This window comes from Camelus bactrianus, chromosome 6, assembly GCF_048773025.1.
Source record: "Camelus bactrianus isolate YW-2024 breed Bactrian camel chromosome 6, ASM4877302v1, whole genome shotgun sequence".
NCBI lineage: Eukaryota > Metazoa > Chordata > Mammalia > Artiodactyla > Camelidae > Camelus > Camelus bactrianus.
The window spans coordinates 83,992,635-84,015,960 of NC_133544.1; the positions used below are offsets into that span (position 1 = coordinate 83,992,635).

Sequence of the window (23,326 nt, forward strand, 5' to 3'; positions counted from 1 at the left end):
TAATGAGCTGTAATGGAAAAGAATCTGAAAAAAAATATGTATGTACGTGAATTGCTTTGTTGTACACATGAAGAAGAAAAAGAATGACTCTCAGAAAAATTTCTCCCCAAAAGAATCTAACACAGATGTCACAAACTCAAATGCCAAGCAGGTAATGCAAATTATTAAAGTGAACTAAAGGTAAGAAAAGTATCTATGTTGAGGAACTAAACATATGGCAGGGACTAAGAAAACTGGAGAATATACATCATGTGGAAATAAGGATTCAGTGTCCTAAGTTTTCAGAGAAGCCAGATACCTCATTTTTCTGGTGAACTCTCCCAATTTTAAAATTTAAAATTTGAAATATGCCAACTAATTTGAAATTTAAAAACTGTTAGTGTGGGACAAATGAAATACCTCTGTGGAACAGATCTAGCCTGTAGGTCTCCAGTTTAGCTCCTCTGGTCTCCAGGGTCGGGGCTGACTCCTTCCATGACCATGAGCACTAGGATACTTGATTAGCTGCACCAGTCCTGCTTGCTACTACCATTCAGTCCACATCTGAGCAACTGAATGTTTTAAAATCCAGGGTCTCTGGAATGTACAGCACTTGGTTTCAGAGCAAGCCATACGAATAAGAAGCCAGAAGCAAAAACGCAATGATACTAAAAAGGCTATACTCAGGAAAAAATTCTCTATTGCAATGTTCCAGATATGACCCTGGTGAGGGTGCAGGTACCACTGAACCTCCAACATTAGATACCCGTAATAAATGAACAGACTTGCTATGGACAGACTACTTGCCCTGCTTTCCCCTTGCCTGTTTCTAACCAACTTTATTACTATGTTCAATAGGATCTTTGAGATGCAGTAGTTAGCACCTCTGTTGTGATTCTCTTTTCAGGTCTTAGCTTTTATAGTAGACAACTTCTGTGTGCTGAGAAAGTTGGTTCTTAAGATTTACCTAATAATAGGCTTTGGTGTCCATTACAGGAGGAAAGTTTTTAAAGAACACAGACTGTTAATTTTTGTTCATTTCCCTGTGAAGGACAAATACCAGTCCAGCATGGGTGGGAGGCAGAGAGCTGAAGGATTCTTTAATCGGCACTCAGAACCCAAGATATACTGACTATTGATCCAACACAGTTTCACCCATTCAAGTTTCTACTGTACTCCTGTGCAAGAGGACCCTATGGGGAGCTCTCCCCTAGAGGAAACCTGCCTCACTACTGAAGAGTCTGAGTGATGGCGTCTAGCCCCTCCAGAAGGAATAGGCATTCTGGCAACCACACATCACTTTCAACTTCTCTCTCCCAATCGTAATCCTAGAAAGCCCTCCTTTGGTCAACTCTCATGCATAAGCCCTCTCCCGGTAGAGTGGACTTCAGTCAGGAAGCCTTTAGACTCATTTATGGCAAGGAACTCATTAAACATGTTCAATTTTCACCCAGGTGAGTTTACCTGGCCTTCCCGGCACAGAGCATAACATGCTCTGTAAAGCAGATGCTTTATTAGGCTGTGTGAGGTCACCAAAAAAGGCCAATACTTCATTTTTTAAACCTCGAAGTAGCTGGCGATACATAGGAGTCCTCTTAGAATACTGGTCAGTTAGAGAGCCCTAGAAGTAAGGCAGTATGCTCTGCCTAAGAGGTTTAAAGTATGGATTTAGATGGATTTAAAATAAACTGACCCTTGAACATGGGGGCTGAGGAAGCCTACCCTCCCCATTTGAAAATCTGAGTATAACTTCACAGTTGGCCCTCCATATTGCAGTCACATTTGGGGATTCAGCCAACCACAGATCATGCAGTGCTGTAGCATGGTATTTAGCAAAAGAAATCTGCATATAAGTGGACCCAAGCAGTCCAAAATTGTGTTGTCCAAGGGTGAGCTGTACTCAGCCTCCCTTATTCCACCTTTTAAGCCTTCAACCTCTCCAGTTGAAAGGAAGAAAGTAAACAAAGACTGTCTCCTCTTATCTCTATAATCTTATTAGGATCCTTGCTGAATTGCCTAGTGCATGATAGAAACATTTTTCTCTGGCTTTCAGCTGATTTGCTGACAAGCTGAATGTTACCTCTTTTAATAATGACATTGGCTTTTCCTAATGGGAACCAAAATATATGGTCTTCCCCCCCGCCTTTTTTATCTTTTGTTAGTTTAATAACTTCAAGGCATAACTAATCAATTTAGGGGACCTGAACATTAGAACTGGTGGGAAGATTGCTTCCTGGTGGCAATACACACCTAATACACAGTAAGATAAACAGGAAGTTCTCAATATCCTTATAGTTCCAAATGGTAACATGGGAAATAATTTCTCTTTCTAGTGTAGAAACTTGGCCTATCAATTTTACTGAACACTCCCCAAATAGTGGGCCTTCCTTTGAACACCAGTTTCATGACAACTTTTATGAGGGAAGAAAGTCTGGAACATAGTGAGTATTTGTTAAGATTCACAATATACAGCAACATTTTAATAACAGCTCTTAAGATACTGTTGAACCCAGAGTTCATGAAACATATTTGACTTTAGGAACTTTTCTGCATAACATATTAACACCCTATGGAAATATTCTTCCAAGGACCGTATTCTGGGAAACAAAAACTATTACTTCCTCTCTTTCTGTGGTGACTCTCACCAAACCCGGCCTTTTCTGCTCCAGACATTCAGGATTATTTCTCTCACGCGTTAAGATTGCTATAGCTTTCATGGAGTCCAATTTAACTGAACTAAATAAGGGGAATAAGTAATACGGAATGAGCAGCTTTCAAACTCTGCTGAGGCCTACCTGATCCTCTGAGGTTGAGTATGTCAACAGCAAGATTTTGCCTTGACTGTCAAACTGGTTACGAAAAGTATAACTGGATCAGCTCTACAAATCTACAATATTATAGATCTAAAACTGTTCCAACTCATGAGAAATTTAGTTTCAGTCACATTGATAATTATTCAAATTAAGTAAAAATCAACTGTTGCATTAAAATATTAAAAAACTTTACTCACAATTATGTTACTAAAAATATTTTCATTTGTCTTTGCTGATAAGCAAGGAAAATACTAGGCTCTAAAAATAGGACAGATACAATTTTATGTTCTTCACTTCTAGTGTCTTTCGTAGTCCCATAGTCTTCACAACTGTAATCAATTCAAACAACTAAAATCACTTTAGCTCTTTCGTTTTAGAGAGCATATTATGTTTTTTAAATGGCATTCAAGAAACCTGCCTGCAAAAAAGAGACTGCATTTAGAAATATTGACTACCGAAAAAAGATAATGAGGGTAGCTTTTAATTTTTTCTTTTCAGATTTCTTTTCAAAGTGGATAATTACTTTTAGGAATATTTCTTAACTTATAAGAAGAAGTAGCAGAATTTTTTTGAAATTCATATATAATAACCTCGTATTTAAGACACTTAAAAAGGATATATATATATCACAGTTTTTAAAAGTCTGGCTCTGGAGAAAGACTATCTGTATTAAAAGCCTAATTCTGCGAATTAGTAAGTTTTATGACTTGAGTAAGTTACTTAACCTGTCTGAGCCTGTTTCTTCATTTGTAAAATGAGGATGATAACAGATTAACCTCATAGGCAAATTATGAGGACTGAATGATAAAATATGTAAAGCACTTAAATGGCACATGGTAATAAATACTTAATAAATGCTAATAGTAATAATGACAAGTACAAAGAAACTCTGTTTTGAGGGCGTTATAGGCATATTATACATTCTTTTTGATAATTACTATTTGTGGATAATCATTCTGCAAATATTTACTGAGTATCTTCCATGAACTAGACACTGAACTAAGCACTGGGGATACAAAGACCATAAGACACAGTCTATATTACCAAAAGCTTATTTCTGGGGAAGAAAACAAATTAATCTGCTAATTACCATACCATATGGTAAGCACTTAAATATGGGTATAAAGTTTTTTGCAAGGTGCATGAAAGCAGGAGTCCTTAACATGAGAAGGTACAGCAGATAGGCTGGACTCATATGTATACTGCTAAACACCTTCTTCATTGTCTTCCTCTGGTAGAGAGGCTAGAAAACAAAATATTCTACCCTTGTTTCCCTTGCAGCTAGGGGCACCCCTGGAGGTTGAAGTCCCTGAGGTGGGTTTTGGGACTAGAAGTAGCTGTCCTGAAAATAAAGACAGGGCTTCCCGAGAAGAAAGTCCTTTTGCCGCCCTCCCTTCTTCCTGCCTTAGTATTTGGATAGAAGGCACACAGAAGTGCAGCAGCCTTCAATGATGTGACAGGACAAAAGATGACAAGCAAAAAAGAAAGAGCCTAGGACTCCAGTGACGTTGCTGAGTTACTGCACCACTCTTGAATGCCTAACTTTGGACTTGTTAGATGACACAAACTCTTATTTCTTTAAGCCACCAATAGTTGCGGTTTTCTGTTATCTGCAGCTGAAAGCATTCCTAGTAGATAAACAAGCTTTCCAAAAAGGTTTCTGAGTCAAGTCCAAAAGGAGCAGGAGTTTTCCAAGTGAAGGAAATCTGAGAAGGGCACAGCTGGCAGAGGAAACAGCATCTCCAAAGGCCTGGAGGGGGAGGCAGCATGGAGTGTTGACACTGGCAGCTGTTCCACAATATGTACCTTCTGGCTTCTTGGACAGCTTCAGCCAGGTGATCCCCAGCTTCTCTATCTTCCACTCTCTATGCTGGAGGGAGTCAGTACTCTCCCCTCAGTGGTTCCATATGGTAAGCATTCATTCTTAAACAGTAAGTTCTGGGATGATGAACGGAAAATGTGATCCCTGCCTAATGTTTAGACTGCCAGAAACATAAATTGATGGCAGTTAAGTCAGTCAGAGCAACGTTATCAATTTATACACACACAACCCCCTCAACTGAAGCCACCACGTGTGCTGACTGTGCCAGGCCCTGTGTTCACACTGCAGGCACACCCGGTTTTACTGAGCTTCCCTTGGTCGTGCTTCACAGACACTGTGTTTCTTACCAACTGAAGGACCACGGCAGCCCTGCACTGAACAAGTCTACTGGCACCATTTTTCCAATACTGTTTGCTCACTTCTTACCTCTGTGTCGCGTTTTGGTAATTCTCATAGTGTTTCAAACTTTATCAACATTATTATATTTGTTATGGTGATCTGTGATCAGTGATTGATATTACTGCTATGACTTGCTGAAGGCTGAGATGATGATTAGTACTTTTTAAATCAACAAAGTATTTTTAAATTAAGGTATGTACATTTTTTAAAAGATATAATGCTACGGCACACTTAATAGACTACAGTAGAGTGTAAAGATAACTTTTACGTGCCCTAGGAAACCAAAACATTTGTGTGACTTGCCTTACTGCGATGTTCACTTTACTGCAGTGGTCTGGAACCAAACCCTCAGTATCTGAGGTGTGCCTGTAATTATCTCACTTACTATTTACAGCAATTTAGTGGGTTAGACACTATTACTATCATTTTTTTAAAAAACATAACTAAAGTAGGTCAAAACTGTCCAAAATCAGACAATAATGGCAATTGTGGTGGGCAAAGATTCAAACTCAGGTCTGTGTCATTCTACAACTTCAGATCTGGGCCATTCCGTTATACTGCCAGTTTCCCATAGTTTCTGACCTATTTGTCCCACTTCACTTGCTCAAATTCTTCCTGAATCCATGCAACAAAGTTTTAGTTCCCCATCTGTGATCTGGGGATGAGAGCTGGTTATCTCCCAGGCTAGTGTGGAAGGAAGAGGACTACTAAGCCAAGTAGAACAGCAGAGAAGAGGACAATGCCGGGAGGGGGGGAGGTCTTTCCCTCTAAAGGAATAAGACAAGCTTCTGTCCTTACAAGCAAACTGTGAAGTAATTCCAACAAATTAATTCAAATATTTTAACAAGTGTATGGTCTCTAAAAGGTCTGAACTGAAGGTGGCAACACTTCTTTATATTTTAAATTGTAATATGTTTAATAATTGATTTATTAGATTATACTCATTCATACATTTAACAAATATTTATTGATCACCTGGCATGCACCTGGGGATATTCCAGTGAATATGGTCCTACACTCAAGAAGCCAAGAACAAATAATGCTAATTATGATTATCACAGAGGTGACTACATGATACAAATAAAGGTAAGCATGGTATAGGACAGAAGATGTATCAGACTCAGACCTGAAAAACCACAAACAACTTTCCAAAGGCGGGTGGCATCTACGACAAATCTTAACAACATAACTAGGTATAGCAGAAAAAAAAAAAGGTGGAGAGGATAGTCTAGACCAGAGTTCTCAACTTTAACACTATTAAAAAATTTGGGCTGTTAAGTCTGTTACGAGGTGATATCCTGTGTTTGTAGGATGTTTAAACTGCATACTCGTCCTCTACCCACTCAATGCTGGAGAAGTCTGAGTGTGAAAAACAAGTATGTCTCCAAACACTGTCAAGTGTTCCCTGGGGTGCAAAACTGTCTCCAGTTAAGGACCACTGTTCTGGACCTGCACTATTCAAAAAGGTTGCCACTAGCCACTTTGGGCCACTTAACTTAAAACTAATTAAAATTAAATTAAATTAAAAGTTCAGGTTCTCAGTCATACTAGCCACATTTCAAGTGCTTAACAAATAGCTCCATGTGTCTAGGGGCTCCCGTATTGAACAGTGCGTATATAGGACAATTTCTACCACAGTGGAATGTTCTAGTGGACATTGCTGTTCTAGACTGAGAGAGTGTATATTCCCTTCTCTTACTCCACAACCGTAAACTATAGCTTGCGGATAGTCTGTGGACTGAGTAGAAAAAGATGAGGTCAAACAAGAAAAGTAAAGTCTAAGTACAAAGGGTCTTCAATACCTTAAGAAAGAACAATAGGGAGACAGTGAAAGGTCTTTAGCAAGGGTATAAAATAAACAGATTCACACTTTATAAAGACGATCGTGATGATGCTGTGAAAAATGGAATGAAAGGGGAAAGATGAGAAACGGAAAAATAGTTGCAGTATTTACAACAAGTACAGTGATCTGGATTAACGCAGTAGCAGTAGGGACCGACAAAAATGGAGCCATTACGAAGGCAGAACTGATGGGACTTGGTGACTGACTAGATGTGAGGAAGGTGAGAAAGAAGATAAAAACAAGAATGACTACCCGGTTTTTAGGTTGGATGAATGAGCACATTCACTAAGACAATACAGTAGAAAGAATAGTAGTCCTCCAAGATGCTCATGTCCTAATCCTCTAATCCCCACAACCTGTGAATCTGTTACCTTACATGGCAAAGGGGACTTTGTATATGTGATTAAATTAAGGACTTTGAGACAGGGAGATTATCCTGGATTGCTAGTAGGCCCAATGTAATCACAAGTGTCCTGATAAGAGGGAAGCTGAGGGAATTCTGACCACAAAAAAGAGACGTGTCAGGGCACTCCAGTGTAAGAAGGACTTGAGTAGCCTTTGCTGGCTTTGAAGACATAGCCACTGAAGGCTAGGAAAGGCAAGGAAACAGATTCTCCCCTAGAGCCTCCAAAAGGAACACAGCCCTCCCGACACCTTCATTTTACCTGTGAGTCCTGTGTCAGACTGCTGAACTACAGAACTACAAGATAATATATTTTTGTGGTTTTAAGCCACTACATTTATGATACTTTGTTATAGGAGCAATAGGAAACAAAAAGAACTAGGTTCAGAATTTGGAATATGATACAGTAAGACTGGTTCTAGAGAAGCTGAGTTTGAAATGCCTATGAGGCATCTTAGTAAAACTGGTCAGCTGATAACAGTGGCCTATATGGGTCTGGAGCTTAAGCTGGGGATGTATAATTAGGAATCATCAGTGTACTGAGATTAACTGAAACTATCAAAGTAGATGAGATCACCATGGGCAAATGTAGACAGAATGCAGAGGACTTAGGTCAAGGAATAGAGGGCCCTAAAGCAACTGGGAAAAAACAGCGTAAGATGTAACAGGAAAATCAGGATAGTGTGGTATCTAAGGCCTTAAAAGAACAAAAATGAACTAAACAAGGAAGAGGGGTGAGTAAGAGAAATGTCAATAGAGTCAACTGAAAAAGGGTTGTCAGGTTAGGGTCTGAGACTGTTCATTATTTTTAGCAACAAGAGGTCATGACATCCTTGATAAACACAAGTTTCAGAGGAGTGGTTTTTAAGAGAAGACTTGTTACTGGGGTTGAAGAATGAATTGAAGGTGAGGCAAGAGACTGAATTCAATCAACACTTTGACTGAACTTTTTTGACTTTCTTCTTCCAAGAGAAAGGAGGAAGACAGAGTGGTAGCTAAAGAAAGGTTGTGGGTTTCAGGAAGTATTTTTTTTTTTAATAGATGGAAAAAATTAAGCACTTAACCATTAATGGGAAAAGGCCAGTAGAAAATGAGAGAACAAAATCACAAGAGGAAGAGAATAAATGTAGTGAATTCTGAGACAGGAGGAGATGGGATTCGGGGCCTAGATGGAGGAGACCAACCTTCAGATAAGCAGAAAGATATTTCTTCTGCTGGGAGAAAGGGAAGGAAGACAACATACAGAAGTGAGAAACTACCAAGTTGAGAATAAGAAGTGGTTTTAATTGTGTGTAATGCCTACACTGCATCTGACCATTTCCTCAGAGAAGGAGGAGCTGAGATCATCTGCTGACAACTGGAGAAAAAGAAGTGAGTTTAGGACAGAAGTGGATCTACACTGCAAAAACGATGAAAGAAAAATTATCTGGAATTCTATACTCAGTGAAAATACCCTTTGTAAATGAAGGGAAGTTAAAGGCTTTTTTAATATAAAGTAACCCTGGGAGAATTAATCAGTAGTAGACCTACACTACAAGAAGATAAGTAGCAAAATGGTGTAATACACTCAATCATACAGGTGATTACAAGACAAAGCTTGTCAGACTGGTTAAGAAAGACACAAACATGATGGTAACAGCAGCAACAACAACAACAAAACACTTTAAAGACTCAGACTGTTTAAAAGTAAAAGGATGAAAAAAGATATGGCACACAAACATTAATTATAAGAAAGATGGAGGGGGCAGAGGTAATATCAGACAAAGCAGACTTGAAAGCAACAAATGTTACCAGAGATAAAAACAGAAATATCATAATAATGAAGAATCAATTCATGAAGAAGAAATAACAATCCTAAATATTTATGTTCCTATTAACAGCTTCAATACATGAAGCAAAAACTGACAGGATCAGAGAGAAAAAACATTCACAATCACAAGTATGAGATTTTAGTATCATTCTCAGTAACTGAAATAACAAGTAAAAGAAAATCACTAAGGATAAATATCTCTTGAAAAACAATAACCAACTGGACCTAATTTATTTATTTATACACACACACACATATATATATATATATATATATCTGTAAGTATTTATGTATTTATAAGTGTATATATATACATACACATATTATATATATATACTTATAAAGAGCAGTCCATCCAAAGACAGTAGAATATACACTCTTTTCAAGTACATAAGAAACACTTTTGCCTGGGGCTGCTCTCATGACCTATCCCACATGGATAGTAGTGCTGCCAGAATGATGCTGTCTGTGTTTAAACATAAAAAGGAAAACATAATGACAATGAATCAAATAATAGGGAATCTTAATAAAAATAGAGAAACTAGAACACAGAAAAACATAATCATAAAAAAATAAAGCTTCAGGGACTGGAGGGACAAGAGCAATCATTTCAATATATGTATAATGGTAGCTTCCTAAAGAGAGGGGAATCCAAGGGAGAGGAAAAGTATTTAAAGAAATAATGGCTAAAAACTTCCCAAATCAGATTAATCTACATATGCAAACTCAGCAAACCCAAAGCAGGATAAACACAAAGTGACCCATACTTACATATATAATTGTTAAAATGTTGAAAGCAAGAGTAGGTGGGTGAGCAAACAAAGAAGTGAATGAATTTATGAATCAAACTTGATGGCATCATGTACCAGAAAACAACATGATTAATGACTGTCTTCTCATCAGAAACAATAAAGGCCAGAGGCAGCAGAATAACACATTCAGAAATGAAAAACAGGCAAAAACCTGTTAACCAAGAATTCTGTATCTAGCAAAACTATCTTTCAAAACTGATGGCAAAATAAAGACATTCACAAAAAAATACAGATCAAGAGAATGCATTATGAGCAAATCTGCCTTTATAAGAAATACTGAAGGAAATCCTTTAGGCCAAAAGGAATCATTCTTAATTCCTGTTTCTCCCTCCACATTCAATACATCAGCAAGCAAGGCCCACTGGCTTTATATCCAAAATATGCCTTGAATCCATCTATTTTTTTTCCTCGTCTTCCACTGCCATTATCTGAGAGCCTTGAATTCCCATTTGGACAGTCTAACTGGTTTCCTGCTTCTACTCTTAACCCTCAATAAGCCCATTTTCCAGCAACAGCTAGGGTATTGAAAAGAAAATCTAGATCACACTATTCTCCTACTTAAAACCCTTCAATTGACTTTCCATGCAGTGAATGAAATCCATACTATTTGCCACACCTAAATAAGTCCTATCTGAACTTTCTTCCTATCATCCTCCCCTTCCTCCATTAGTTCCAGCACACTAGGTTCTGTGGAGTCTTCAAATGTCCCAGACTCATTCCTGCTTCAGAATTTTTGTACTTACTGTTTCCTTTGTCTAGTTTGTGTCACAGGTAGATCATCTCATAAAACTGGCTTTCTATTCAGGTCTCCTCTCAAATGTTATTTCCTCAAACAGACTTCCTAATCACCCAATCTAAGGTTACCCTACTCACCATCAGTTGTCTCCTTTTGTCTTTTAAAAATTTTGTAGCAGCATTTATCTTTATCTGAAGTTTTAACGCTTATTTATTTTACCATTCATTTAATGTCTAACTCAGTAAAACTTAAGGATAATGAGGATAGAGATCTTACTACTTGTTTATCAACCACATATAACTTTAAAACTTAAATGCTAAGTATAAACATTTCTGAACTCCTGAAAGATTAAAAAAAGCTTTTTGTTTTTATTTAGTATTTTATAAATGCCATAATTCATAAATTATACCAGTCTTCTGCCTCAATTTTCTCAATGAAGAGGAAAAACTGAATACTCCAACATTATCTCAGATACTGAAAAAAAAAAAAAAAAAAAAAAAAGCCAGGTGGTCTTAGACAGGATCTGTATCTGTCTCGTTTACCACTGTATCTGACACCCAGAACAGGGTCTGGCACAGAATAACTTTGCAGTAATTATTGAATGATAAAACAATGAGACTCTTGAGAGTTGGGAGACAGAGAATGCTTGGGGGGTGGGGGTTGGCAATGTCAACCCTCCATCCCCAATCACCACCTTCCTAGGTCTTAAGAACACTACTGAATATATTTTAATAGACCTAATTTCTTGAAGACAAGGAAACATGTCCTTTTAATTCTGTATTCCTTATATCCAACACTGGCAGACAGAAGAAGTTCAATCGTCATTTTTTGAAGTAAACACAAAAGCATCAGTTTCTTCATTTGTAAAAGAGAGGTAACAAGATTATCTACTTCAGAGGGTTATTGAGAGAGAGTAAAAAAAAGGCAATAAAGAGTAAGCAAAAAGAAAAGGGGAAAACATCCCCACAAAGTCCTCTTTCCTAACTATTAGGTTAGAAATACACAGAAGAACTGATCAAATTACCGCTTCTCCTGTAAGTATTCTTGTTTATTCACCTACCTAGAAGCAAATAATAATGCTATAACCTAATAAGATCACATACTATCTCAGCACCAGACACTATTGACCTTGCCTCCCAACAAGAAAAGTTATTAGCTTACAGGGAGGACCCAAAGCTGAATAAGAAAGTTCTGATGCCACAAGCAGAGAAAGAGGACTACCTGCAGTGACGCTGTGGGGATCTGACAGTGTGGAGTCACCGAGTACTCTATGCTGAGGAAGTATTCCATTAATAAGGATTTCAAGGAAGAAGTAATTTCTATTCCAGTAGTCTCAGTAGCCACATACTCCTTCCCTTATGTTTTGAGAAAAATCTATAGAACTACAAATACTATCTAAACTTAAACTATTTTTGTGGCTTTACCTCCTGAAAGCCAGCAACTCAAAACATGAAAAGTATATTACAACTAACCCATGAAGTATTTTAAAAAGCTTTCATTAAACAAATTCTTAGAGTCTGTAAGTTTAACCTAAATGTAAGCTGTTATTGTGTCTTTAATTCCTGAAGTCTAGCAACCCAAATATGAAAAATATGCTATCACAACAAAACTAACCCATAAAACATCTTAAATTTTTTCTTTAAAAAATTATTTGAGACATTAGAACAGAAAAATATACATCCAATTTATTAAATGTTTAAGTGAACTTTAGTAAAGGCCAGTAAGTTTCAAAAACATGCAATTACCTCAAGTTATGATTTCATCATTGATGAGATACTATAAGAAAGTATTTAGATAGATTATAGCCAGTTCACATCTAGGGCTGTAATTAAACGTCAAATTTTATTCACTAAAATTGAGTTATATTTAAAATAAATATTTACTCAAAAATAATATTTGTTAATTTAATCGGAAAAGTCTTATTACAATAGAACTTTAAGATTAGTTATTTTACTTACCAAAATGCAGTCCACTTTAGATTGTATAGTTTTGCTAAAAAAAAAAAAAAAAAGAAAGTTAGGTTAATAAGAATGATACATTTATTAAATAATTGAAATATTCTCAAACAGACATGGTAATTAGTCATCTGTACTATGCAAGAAATCAGTAAAACTCCTTATTAAGATTAGGCATCATAACCTAACACTGCATTTTTCACAAGCAAAATAAAAATCTATTTCCCATTCATTGTACTAAATTCAGTCCTGAAGCATGCATGATCAGAATATTTTTTGAGATCACCATTACAGTCACCTTATTGTTATGCTGTATCATTATAACAGATGTTTCGAATAAACAATTAAGTTTTAATGATACATAAAAGTACAGATTCATTATTACATACAGAAATAGAACACAAAGTTTACAATGAGTTATGATTTTTACTGTGTGCTTGTCACTCTGGACAATTTGACTAGCATTTAAAGGCCATAATGTGGTAGTGTTATCTGTATTTCTAGAGACCTGTTACAAAGTAGACTCTCTTTCCTTCCTTTCTTTCTAGTCCTCTCTCATTCACACACCCCTCAACACACACCCAAGAAAGGAATCCCTAGACGTAAAAGTAATAATAAAGATTAGCTAATACGGTAATAAATTGGAGAGGGAGACTACATTTAGAAATAAATAACACAGAAATGCCACTCTGTATCAATTTAACTGAACTACTGAATGTAACTGAATTATTAACATAAAACACAAATAAACCTGGCACAAAACAATTGAACTGTCATTTGGATTTTAACATAAAGTGCAAATGCAATGAAATCATGCAAAGTTCAGACAGTTTATGTACAATCCTTAAAAGATGTTACAAACCAAATTATCTTCCATAAAAGGTTCTAGAGCCAAGTAAATGTAAAGAAAGAAAAAAGTGGTTATTTTCTTTTGTATATAGCTATACAGTTAGTCTGTAGAGTAAATAAAAATGAATATTTAAATCTCAATTCAGTTAATACAATCAATAATCTAAAACTTTATACCTGTACTTAGATTTCAAATTTCATTTTTGAACAAAGAACAAAGTATGACTGGATTAAGTTCAATTGCAAAGTTCAGAATGACTAAAAGGAAAAGTAAATGATACTTCTAGCTAAGAGGAACTGAAATTCCCTTCTCATAATCCCATAGAAGATTTTTAGAGATTTTAAATCTTTTGAGCATTTGTATAGCTTCTCACTCATTAGCAGCTAAAGTGTGATGTTTTTCTCTCTTCTTAATAACTCCCATAGTTTCCCTGAGATAAGAGGGTAATCTATAGATTAAGAATTGCTGCTCAAAAGTAATATATCAGGAATCCAATCATTTCTCATCACCTTGATCTAAGCCATAACCATTTCTTTTCTAAAGTGCTACAGTAACCTTCTCACTGGTCTCCCTGCTTCTATCTTTCCATCCCCACCACCAACCCTGTGGAATATTCTCAACCAAGTGTCTAGAGTGATACAGACTGATACTAGTTCTTTGCTCTTTGTCTTTATCATGGCCAAAAAAAAACCCTGCATGACTCGCCCTCTGCTATCTTTCTAATCTCATCCCATACTAGTCTACTCTTCATTCATTTGCCACCTGCCACACTGGCCTCCATGCTGCTTCTCAAGGCAGGAGTAAGACCTTGCACTGGCCTCTTCTGTCAGCCTCTAAGATGCTTCTCCCATAATTTATCTGTTCACTTTCTTCACGATGTGGCTCAATTTTACCTTTTACAGACACTTCTTCCCTGATTGACTTCCTCAAGTAAAATACTCTCCCCATCACTCTCTATCCCTCTTACCCTGCTTTTTGCTTTCCATTATTGTACTTACCAAGAGTCTATTTTTATTAATTTATTTGTTTACTGGCTATCTTCCTTGACTATGATTTAACCTCCAGGACAGCAGGGTTTGTCTGTTTTGCTCACTGTTCTACTATTATCTAGCACACGTTAGATGTTCAATAAAATCTGCTCAATGAATGACTGGTAAAACACAAATTCGGTCCTCCATATGAAGAAAACTCTGAAAACCTGGGACCACTTTAGAAAGGCTTTTTAGAGAAATTCATATGAAATTGAAAATGTAATTTTTCTCAAATCATAGATCTAAATATTCCCCTTCTACCAGAAACTCACTGCTCTACGGGCTTTCTAAAGAGGATGACCAAGTCTTTCTATCACAAACAACTTGGTAAATCTCTAAAAAGAATATATAAAAGACAACCTTTTAAAGAATTAACTTACAAAGTAAAATGAGAGCACTTCTAAGCTAGATTTAAACCAATCACCTAATCTAGTCTATTGATTACTTTTACTTCATACGTAACACAAACAGAATATACAGAAGACCTTTACGTCCCCTTTATTCCTCTGTCCAGGCTCACATACCTCCCTACATTCCCAAAGACAACCATCATTAATCTGATGTACAACCTTCCCTGCTGATATTTCAATACTTGTATTAGATATACACAGTATCTACAAGCAGCATATACTATTGTTTGGTGAGGCTTTTAAATGTTTACATCAATGCCATTACATTGTATATATTCTGCAAATGTCTTTTTTTACTCAACATTGTTTTTGAGATCTTTCCATGTTGATACACTTAGATGAAGTCCATTTATTTTAACTGCTGAAAATTATTCCACTGAATGACTAGATCAAATTTATCCATCCATTCCTCTATTGAAAGCCAATGATGTACTTTGCTGTTTTTTTCTACAAACAATGCTGCAAAAAAAATCTTTGTATGATTCCTGGTATACACAAGCAAAAAATTTTCAGTTATAAATATAGAAGTCTATTTTCTGGGATTCATGGATGCATCTTTTCAGTTTTATTATATATCACAGAATTCCTTTTTCAAGCACTTGTATACATTTATACTTCTCTCAGCAGTATATGACAGGCCCTATTTTCCTATTGCCTTGTGCAAAGAAAAAAACCCCAGATATATGTCATATGACATTTATTGATATACGTAATACATATATTAAAAAGTTGCCATTCTAATGAATAAAAAAAAAATTAATTTGTTAAATCCCAATTACTAGCAGTTGTTGTGTACCTGTTCACCTGTTTTTTGATCATATAGGTTTTCTCCTCCATAAATTGCTAGTTCTTGTCTTCTGCCCATCTTTAAGTGGAGGTGACTTATTAACTCTTATTAATTTCTTATTTCTTATTAAATTGTAGTAGTTCTTTATACATTCTGGATACTAATCCTTTGTTACATACACTTAACTTTGTTAATGACATTTCTTAATGATATCTTTCTAAAGCTTAAATTTTTGATTTAGTCAAATTTATTAATTTTTCCTTTATGATTTGTGTTTGTTATAAGAAATCCGATCTAGCTAATAAAGTTTTAAAGATATTCTGTATTTCATCCTAAAATTTTTGAAGTTAATTTTTTGATCTTTATTCTAATCAGAACTTATTCTTATTTGGCATTTTATATAAATATATACATATGTGTGTGTGTATGTATGTATGTACGTATGTGTGTGTATATATATATTTCCCCTCCCTCATCTGGCAAGCCAACTGTTCCTTATTTTGTTACGCCAACTTTACATAGATGCTTGAATCTCTTTCTACCTTTTCCTCAGTTTTATAATTAATCTACTTGTCTGTACCTGAGCCAACACCAGGTCTGAATTTGGATGACACTCCTTGACTATCTGCAGAACAGCCTTCATAATTCTTCGATCTTTAATTTCCAGGCGAGTTTTTCATTTTTCCAATGTTACAGAATTCCTAAGATTTTTACTGAACTGTACTAATGTTTACAGATTGAACTGGGGGAGTGATAATTTGAATTTATTCTTGTCTGTCCTTAAAATGTCATGTAATTTTCTCTATGTCTGTTGTTAGAGTTCTAGGTAGCTTGTAGATGGTATCATAACCTGTATGTTTTTCTTCTTAATATATTTTCTAATTGGTTTTTGCTAAAGTACATGCTAAATGTGCAGAAAAACTACTGGTTTTCTACACTAATCTTATACGCAGCAGCCTTCCTGTACTCTTACTGGTTCTAATAGTATGTAAATTCTCTTGTAGATAGTAATTTCACTTATAATTAATTAAAATATTTTTCTTCCTTTCCACTCTTTATGTCTCTTCCCCCTGCCCTTCTTATCTAATTACTGTGGGCAAATCTCTAATGTAATGGTGAAGATTAGCTGTGATAGCAGACATCCTTGTTCTGTTTCCAAAATTTACTATGATGTACTGTAATTTTCCATTTAGTGGATGTTTTATAATTTCCTAAAATATTTCTTGAATATTGGATGTTTGATTGACTCAACTTTAAAATAAAATAATGCTTCAATATTGTAACATTCTGCTTCGAATAGTTAAACTTTCCGACACATAACAACTATATACTACGGACAAAATACAAAACAAACATTAATGTAAAACAGAATGACCAAAAGCAGCTAGCAACTGGAGAGAACTCATCCTAAAAGAAGGACCTACACTGGGTAGGATTTGTATTTATAAGGCTGTTGCCTGAGGGCACTTATCTGCCCACACAGGAATAATCACTCAGGACTGACGCAGAAATCTGCCTCTTGTCTGCTGAGGAATCAGAGGACAAAGTCTGGGGCTTCCAGAGCCACTGCAAAATGAAAGATGAATCCCAGAAATGGGGCCACAAAACTCCTGTAAAAAAATATGCCCAAATATTTGGATGACCTTCATTTGGGGAAAACTTCAAGGTTATCAGTAAAAAGCAACAGCTGAAAGGTGTAAGGGTATGAGTTGAGACTTCTGTTGCTATCGAACAGATCATGCTGGCATTAGAATCCAGCCTTGTTAACTGTCTACCTGGACAAAAAACAAAACAAAACAGAACAAAAAAACACTCTATCAGAGAACAATAACAGAATCCAAAGTCTACAAGGTATCACCCACAGTATCCATTACATAAGCAAAATTTATCAGAAGGAAAAAGGAAAAAGAGACCAAAAGTCAAGGAAAAAAGCATCTCATAGAAACCAAATTCCGAATGATCAAAACATCAGAATTAGCAGACAAGGACTTCAAAACAAGTACTGTAAATTTGTTCAAGTATTTAAAGGAAAATATGGTCATAAAAATGTACACATGAAGGGAATCTCAGCTGAGAAACGGAACCAAATGGAAGACCCAAATGGAAACTCTCAAACTAACAAGGACAACATCTGAAGTGAAAAATTCATTGGATTACCTTAACACGTTGATTGCCACGTCACCCAAATCTGGGTGACAAGTGTGTTTCCTCAGAGGCACCCAATCCACAGTGGGCAATCAACATGTTAAAGGAGATTAGATATAGCAGAAACAGGGTCACTAAAATGGTAAATAAATCAATACATCTTACTGATTCTAAAGGAAAAAGAAAAAAGTTTTCAAAATAATAAACAGCTTCAGAGATGCACAGTACAATATCAAGTGATCTACCTAGATACAATTGGAGAAGATAATAAGACAGAAAAATATCTGATAATGGCCAAAATCTCCCCCAATTTTGTGAAAAACACAAACTTACATATCCAAGAAGCTGAAGAAATTTCAGGCAAGAGAATTATAAAGAAAATCACAGAGACACATAATAGTCCAATGAAAACACAAAGAAGAAAAGCAAATCTTAAAGGCAGCCAGGGTAAAGTAACATTACATATAGTAAAACAGTGGTATGAATGATAGCTGACTTCTATATAGTCAACTGATCTACAACAGGAGTATCAAAGCAATTCAAAAGATAAAGGAAAAGGAGGGAGGTTATAGCTCAAGCAGTAGAGCGCATGTTTAGCAGGCATGAGGTCCTGGGTTCAGTCACCAATACCTCCACTAAAAATAAATGAACCTAATCCCTCCATGTTGCCAAAAAATAAAATAAAAACAATACAGTAGTAAAAGATAAAGGAAAATTCTTTTAACAAAGGTTGATGGAGTATATATACATATATATATACTATTGAACATACCTGACTCTATAGAAAAATTTGACTTGAATCATAAAATTAGCCACAAAAGTTCAAATTACAAAGTGTGTAGGAGAAATTATAGGAGAACATCATGATCTGAAAATATACAAAGATGTCTTAGGATACAGAAGTAATAACCATTAAAAAATTATACTTCATCAAAATGAAAATCAACTTCTGCTCACCAAAAGACATTAAAAAACAAACTACCAACCAAAAGAAAATATTTGCAAAACATGTATCTGATGAAAGACTCATGCTCAGAATATACAATGAATTCCTCGAATTCAGTAATAAAGACAGATAAGCAAATTAATAAGTGAGAAAGCAACTAGAATATAGTTCACAAAGAAAGGATATACAAATGTCCAATAAGCAAATGAAAAGATGCTCAATATCATTAGTCACCGAGGAAATGCAAATTAAAATCACAATGATATACTAATATATTCACAAGGATGGCTAAAATTAGAAACACTGAAAACAGCAGAAGTTGGCAAAGATTTGGAGCAATCACAGCTGTCATTTCTGGTGGAAATATAAAAAGTAAACCCACTTCGGAAAAAGTTAGTAGTTAAATATGAACATATTCTATAACACAGCAATTCTATATCTAGGTATTTACCCTAAAGAAATAAATATGTGTGTCCACAAAACAGACTTGTACAAGAATGTTCACAGAATCTTTAGTCAAAATGGGCCCAAACTGGAAACAATCCTGGTGGCAGTCAATATAAGAATGGATAAACAATGTGGTATATTATGCAATGGAATACTACTCAGCAATAAAAACAGTAACAACAACTTCTGACACATGGAAGAACACAGATGAATCTAACGGACATTACACTGAGCCAAAGACACTACCCAGAAAAGTTTATTCCATTTATATGACATTCTAGAATAGGCAAAATTAATCCAAGGTGAAAGAAAAATTAGCAAAAGTGGCTGTCTTGGGATGGGGGTGGCACAAGGCTGACTGGGAAGGAACATGTATGGACTCTGTAATATACTGCCCCATTTCCTCTTTTTGGGAAAGGCGGACTGTGGGAGTGCTTCCAGCAGAAAGTCCTCAGTTGTCACTCCCCTATGGGGACAGCTATGCTGAAGAAAACTGCACTCCCCAAGGACACATCTCCTTCCAGGGACAGTCCACATCCAGAGGCTGATCAACATGGGGGCAACCAAGGCCCAGCTCTTTGTCCCAAACTGAGAAAACCCTGATAGGTCATTCCAGCTTCAGAACTCTCTGCAATAGCTTAACACTCTGCTTCCTAACAATTCCTTCATAGATAGGAGTCTCAAGAGCATTCCCTAATAAAGTGATTCTTAAAGTATGACTCTTGGACTAGCAACGCCTGGGAATAGTTAGAAATGCACATCTGTAGGTCTCACTCTAGACCTAGTGAATCAGAAAGCAGAAGCCCCATCTATCTGCAAAGACCTTTGTATCAGCTTTTTGTGCCTTACTCTTAAAAGATACTCAGACTGGTATACAATTGGGGAAAATCTCTGGTATGGAAGACATCATTCCCCTTAAAAGGGGGGCAGGAAGTCCCCACTTGGAAGAAATAAGACCATGCAAGAAGGAAAAAAAAAATTAATCCTTACAAAGGTAAAAAAAAAAGTGGTGTCTTAGAAATCAAAGCTATTGGGCTAAATTTCTTCTGTTTGTCCTACCAGATCCACTTCCCACCCTTTGCAAAAGGAGGCTGGCCTTTGTGCATTGTATCTATATGGCTTCCTTCCCCTGTGGTTTCCAGTGGACTGATATGAGTTGCTAGAAGGAGTTAAGATAGTAAAAGAGACAGGAGATGTTTAATCCACCTGGCTTTCCTCTCTAATAGGCAATAAGTTAGCGGTTGAGGTACTGTGGTTCTTAGCGTCTAACACCTGTTGACTCAAACTATTAGCATAGAACTTCAATCAAAAATGAAAATTAAATATATAAAATTTAAATGAAAAATCTCAAAGCTATCAAATAAGAAATGAGATTATCTATTGATATATTTGGAATTAACAATTTTTTCACCATTTTCGACTACTTAAGTTTAAGAAAACTTCTTCAGCAGCAGGAAAAATATGCACAAAAATATAGTCATCATTCGATAATGAACCACTGATGCACATTTGAGCCTATACTTTTAAAAAGACAGATAATATTTGACTTTTTAATATTTCATTGTTCAAGTGTTATTAATTTTCGTTTTAAATAAAACTATTTTGTTGATTTTACCTGCAAATAACTTATGTTCAAATGATAATGTATATTTAAAATATTTTTGTAAGTTCTTTGACATCTAAATTGTTGATAATAGATTATACTTGATATGCATTAAACTTTTGGTCTCATTGGTTTTTTCCAAAAAATATTACTTCTGTAAACATTTTAATAGTATTTTGGTATTAGACTTAAATAAAATATCAAGGCCATAATTTTGCTGTGCTATCATAACTACTGAATTTATGAAGCATGCTAATCATGAATCTTCTAAATCTTTTCATTCAAGCTTTGTATATCAAGTCAGATCACCAAAATATTCTAAAGTAAAGCTTAATAAATGATCAATGGAGTATGAAAAAGGGGAAAACACACCGGCAAGGAGAGCATATAAAAATTTAAGGGAGAGAGATACAGTTTGAGAAAGCATATTTGTTTTCCCTAAATCAAACTACAGGCGGAAGATGGGGAAAACTTTTTTACCCCTAGGACTACACAAAAGAGACAGTAAATTTAGGAAGTATGTGTTTAGAAAAACAAAAACAAATGAACTTAATCTAAGTGTACTTTACCTCACAGAAATACTTCACAAAAATACCCTGTAATATTTCCCTTTCTTTAGACTTAGATATGATACAATAAATAAATTAACAGTCATGGGCCAAACATACATATTATATAATACATTGTAAGTAACAGAATGCCTGAAAGAACACTTAGAGACTTTGCTTGCTAGAAACATTTCAGAACCTGTTTCCCCAGTTTCAACAAATTGTTTATAAACTGTTTAATGCAGATAATATTATTCTAAAACTCCCACTCATCTCTTCCAACACCAGTTTGGCCTCTATACTAAAGTTCAATGCTATTTCTACATTTGGAGTCCTCAAATCTGAATTCAGAGTGACTCACAATTCCTATATACTTGATTCAAAATTCTCGTGCTACAGAAATAGAGAGCTGTGAATACTAGATACTAGACTTCACCTACAGAAAATCTGAGGTAAAAGTGGAGGTACAGTGTAATGTATTAACAGTAACAAGCTTTTGCATTCTAGTCCTGCCAAGACAAATCAAGCTCCTAGCTTCTTCTCTTGTAAAAATAATTCTGTTAAAATATATTAAGACTTTAGATCCTTTGTGTGGATTATGACTTAGCTCACAATCCATCATATAAAACATATTTACCTTACACTTGTCCATAATGAGTATTTACTTTTGCTTTGCTCAAATGAGAACAAAACAAAATTTCACGTTTTAAAAAACAACCATAGTAACAGTGGCTAATTCTATAAAGGTTAAGGTATAGCCAGAGAAATATAAAAAAGAAAACAGAAACTACCCTGAATCCCACTATCTAGACATTTTGATTCATTTACTTAGTAGCTGTCTTAAATATAACTGGAATCTGTTGGTGAGGATGTGGAGAAATTGTAATCATTATACATTGCTGGTGGGAGTGATATGGTATAACTATTGTGGAAAACTTTGGTATTTCCTCAAACAGTTAAACACAGAATTACCATATATACAATCCAGCAATTCAAATCCCAGGTATATACCCAAAGGAATGAAAACAGGCATTAAAACACCTGTATATAACTATTCATAGAAGCACTATTCACAAAAACCAAAAAGTGAAAAAAACCCAAATGTCCATCAGTAGATGAATGGATAAACAAAACGCATTAGAGTCACACAGTGGAATATTATTTAGCCACAAAGAAGAATGAGGTACTGACACACACTAAACTTGTTGAAGGGCACCATGGACTGTGTCTATATAAGTCAGCAAACTTAATCAATAAAACATGTGTGTGTTTTGATGGCTCTGCTGACCAGCCAATCCCCCATCTCTCTTTCTTCTCAGGACTCCCTAATCCTTAAGACATAGTAATGAAATTAGGCCACTTAATAATCCTACAATGGCCTACAAATGCTCAAATGAAAGAGTCCCATATCCTTCACTTAAAATCAAGAGCTAGAAACAATTAATCTAAGTGAGAAAGAAGCAAGGCCTCTTGTGCCTAACAGTTAGCCAAGTTGTGAATGCAAAGGAAAGATCTGGAAGGAAATTAAAAATGTTACTCCAGTGAATACATGAATGAAAAGAAAGCAAAACAGCCTTATTGCTGATATGGAGAAAGTTTTATTTGTCTGGAAAGACGATCAAACTAGTCACAACATTCTTTTTAGCCAAAGTCTCATCCAGAGCAAGGCTGGTAAGCTCTTCAATTCTATGAAGGCTGAGAGCAGTGAGGAAGCTGCAGAAGAAAAGTTTAAAGCTAACAGAGGTTGGTTCATGAGGTATAAGGAAAGAAGGCTTCTCCATAACATATAAGTGCAAAGTAACACAGCAAGCACTAATTACAGAAACTGCAGCAAGCTTATCCAGAAGATCTAGCTAAGATCATTAATGAAAGTGGCTACACTAAACAATAGATTTTCAAGAGGAAACAGCCTTATATTGGAAGAAGATGTCATCTAGGATTTTTATAACTAGACAGGAGAGGTCAAACCTGGCTTGAAAGCTTCAAA

At 35.7% G+C, this 23,326-nt stretch overlaps 1 protein-coding gene across 2 annotated transcripts in view; it reads right to left on the reverse strand.

Annotated features, from left to right (window-relative positions):
• RFX7 (regulatory factor X7) overlaps nt 1-23,326 on the reverse strand; it is a 120,658-nt gene that overhangs the window by 56,941 nt on the left and 40,391 nt on the right. For both annotated transcript variants that reach the window (XM_074366169.1, XM_074366170.1), the window contains exon 3: nt 12,576-12,609. In XM_074366169.1, coding sequence (XP_074222270.1) covers nt 12,576-12,609 — 34 coding nt within the window. The remainder of the gene's footprint in view (nt 1-12,575; nt 12,610-23,326) is intronic.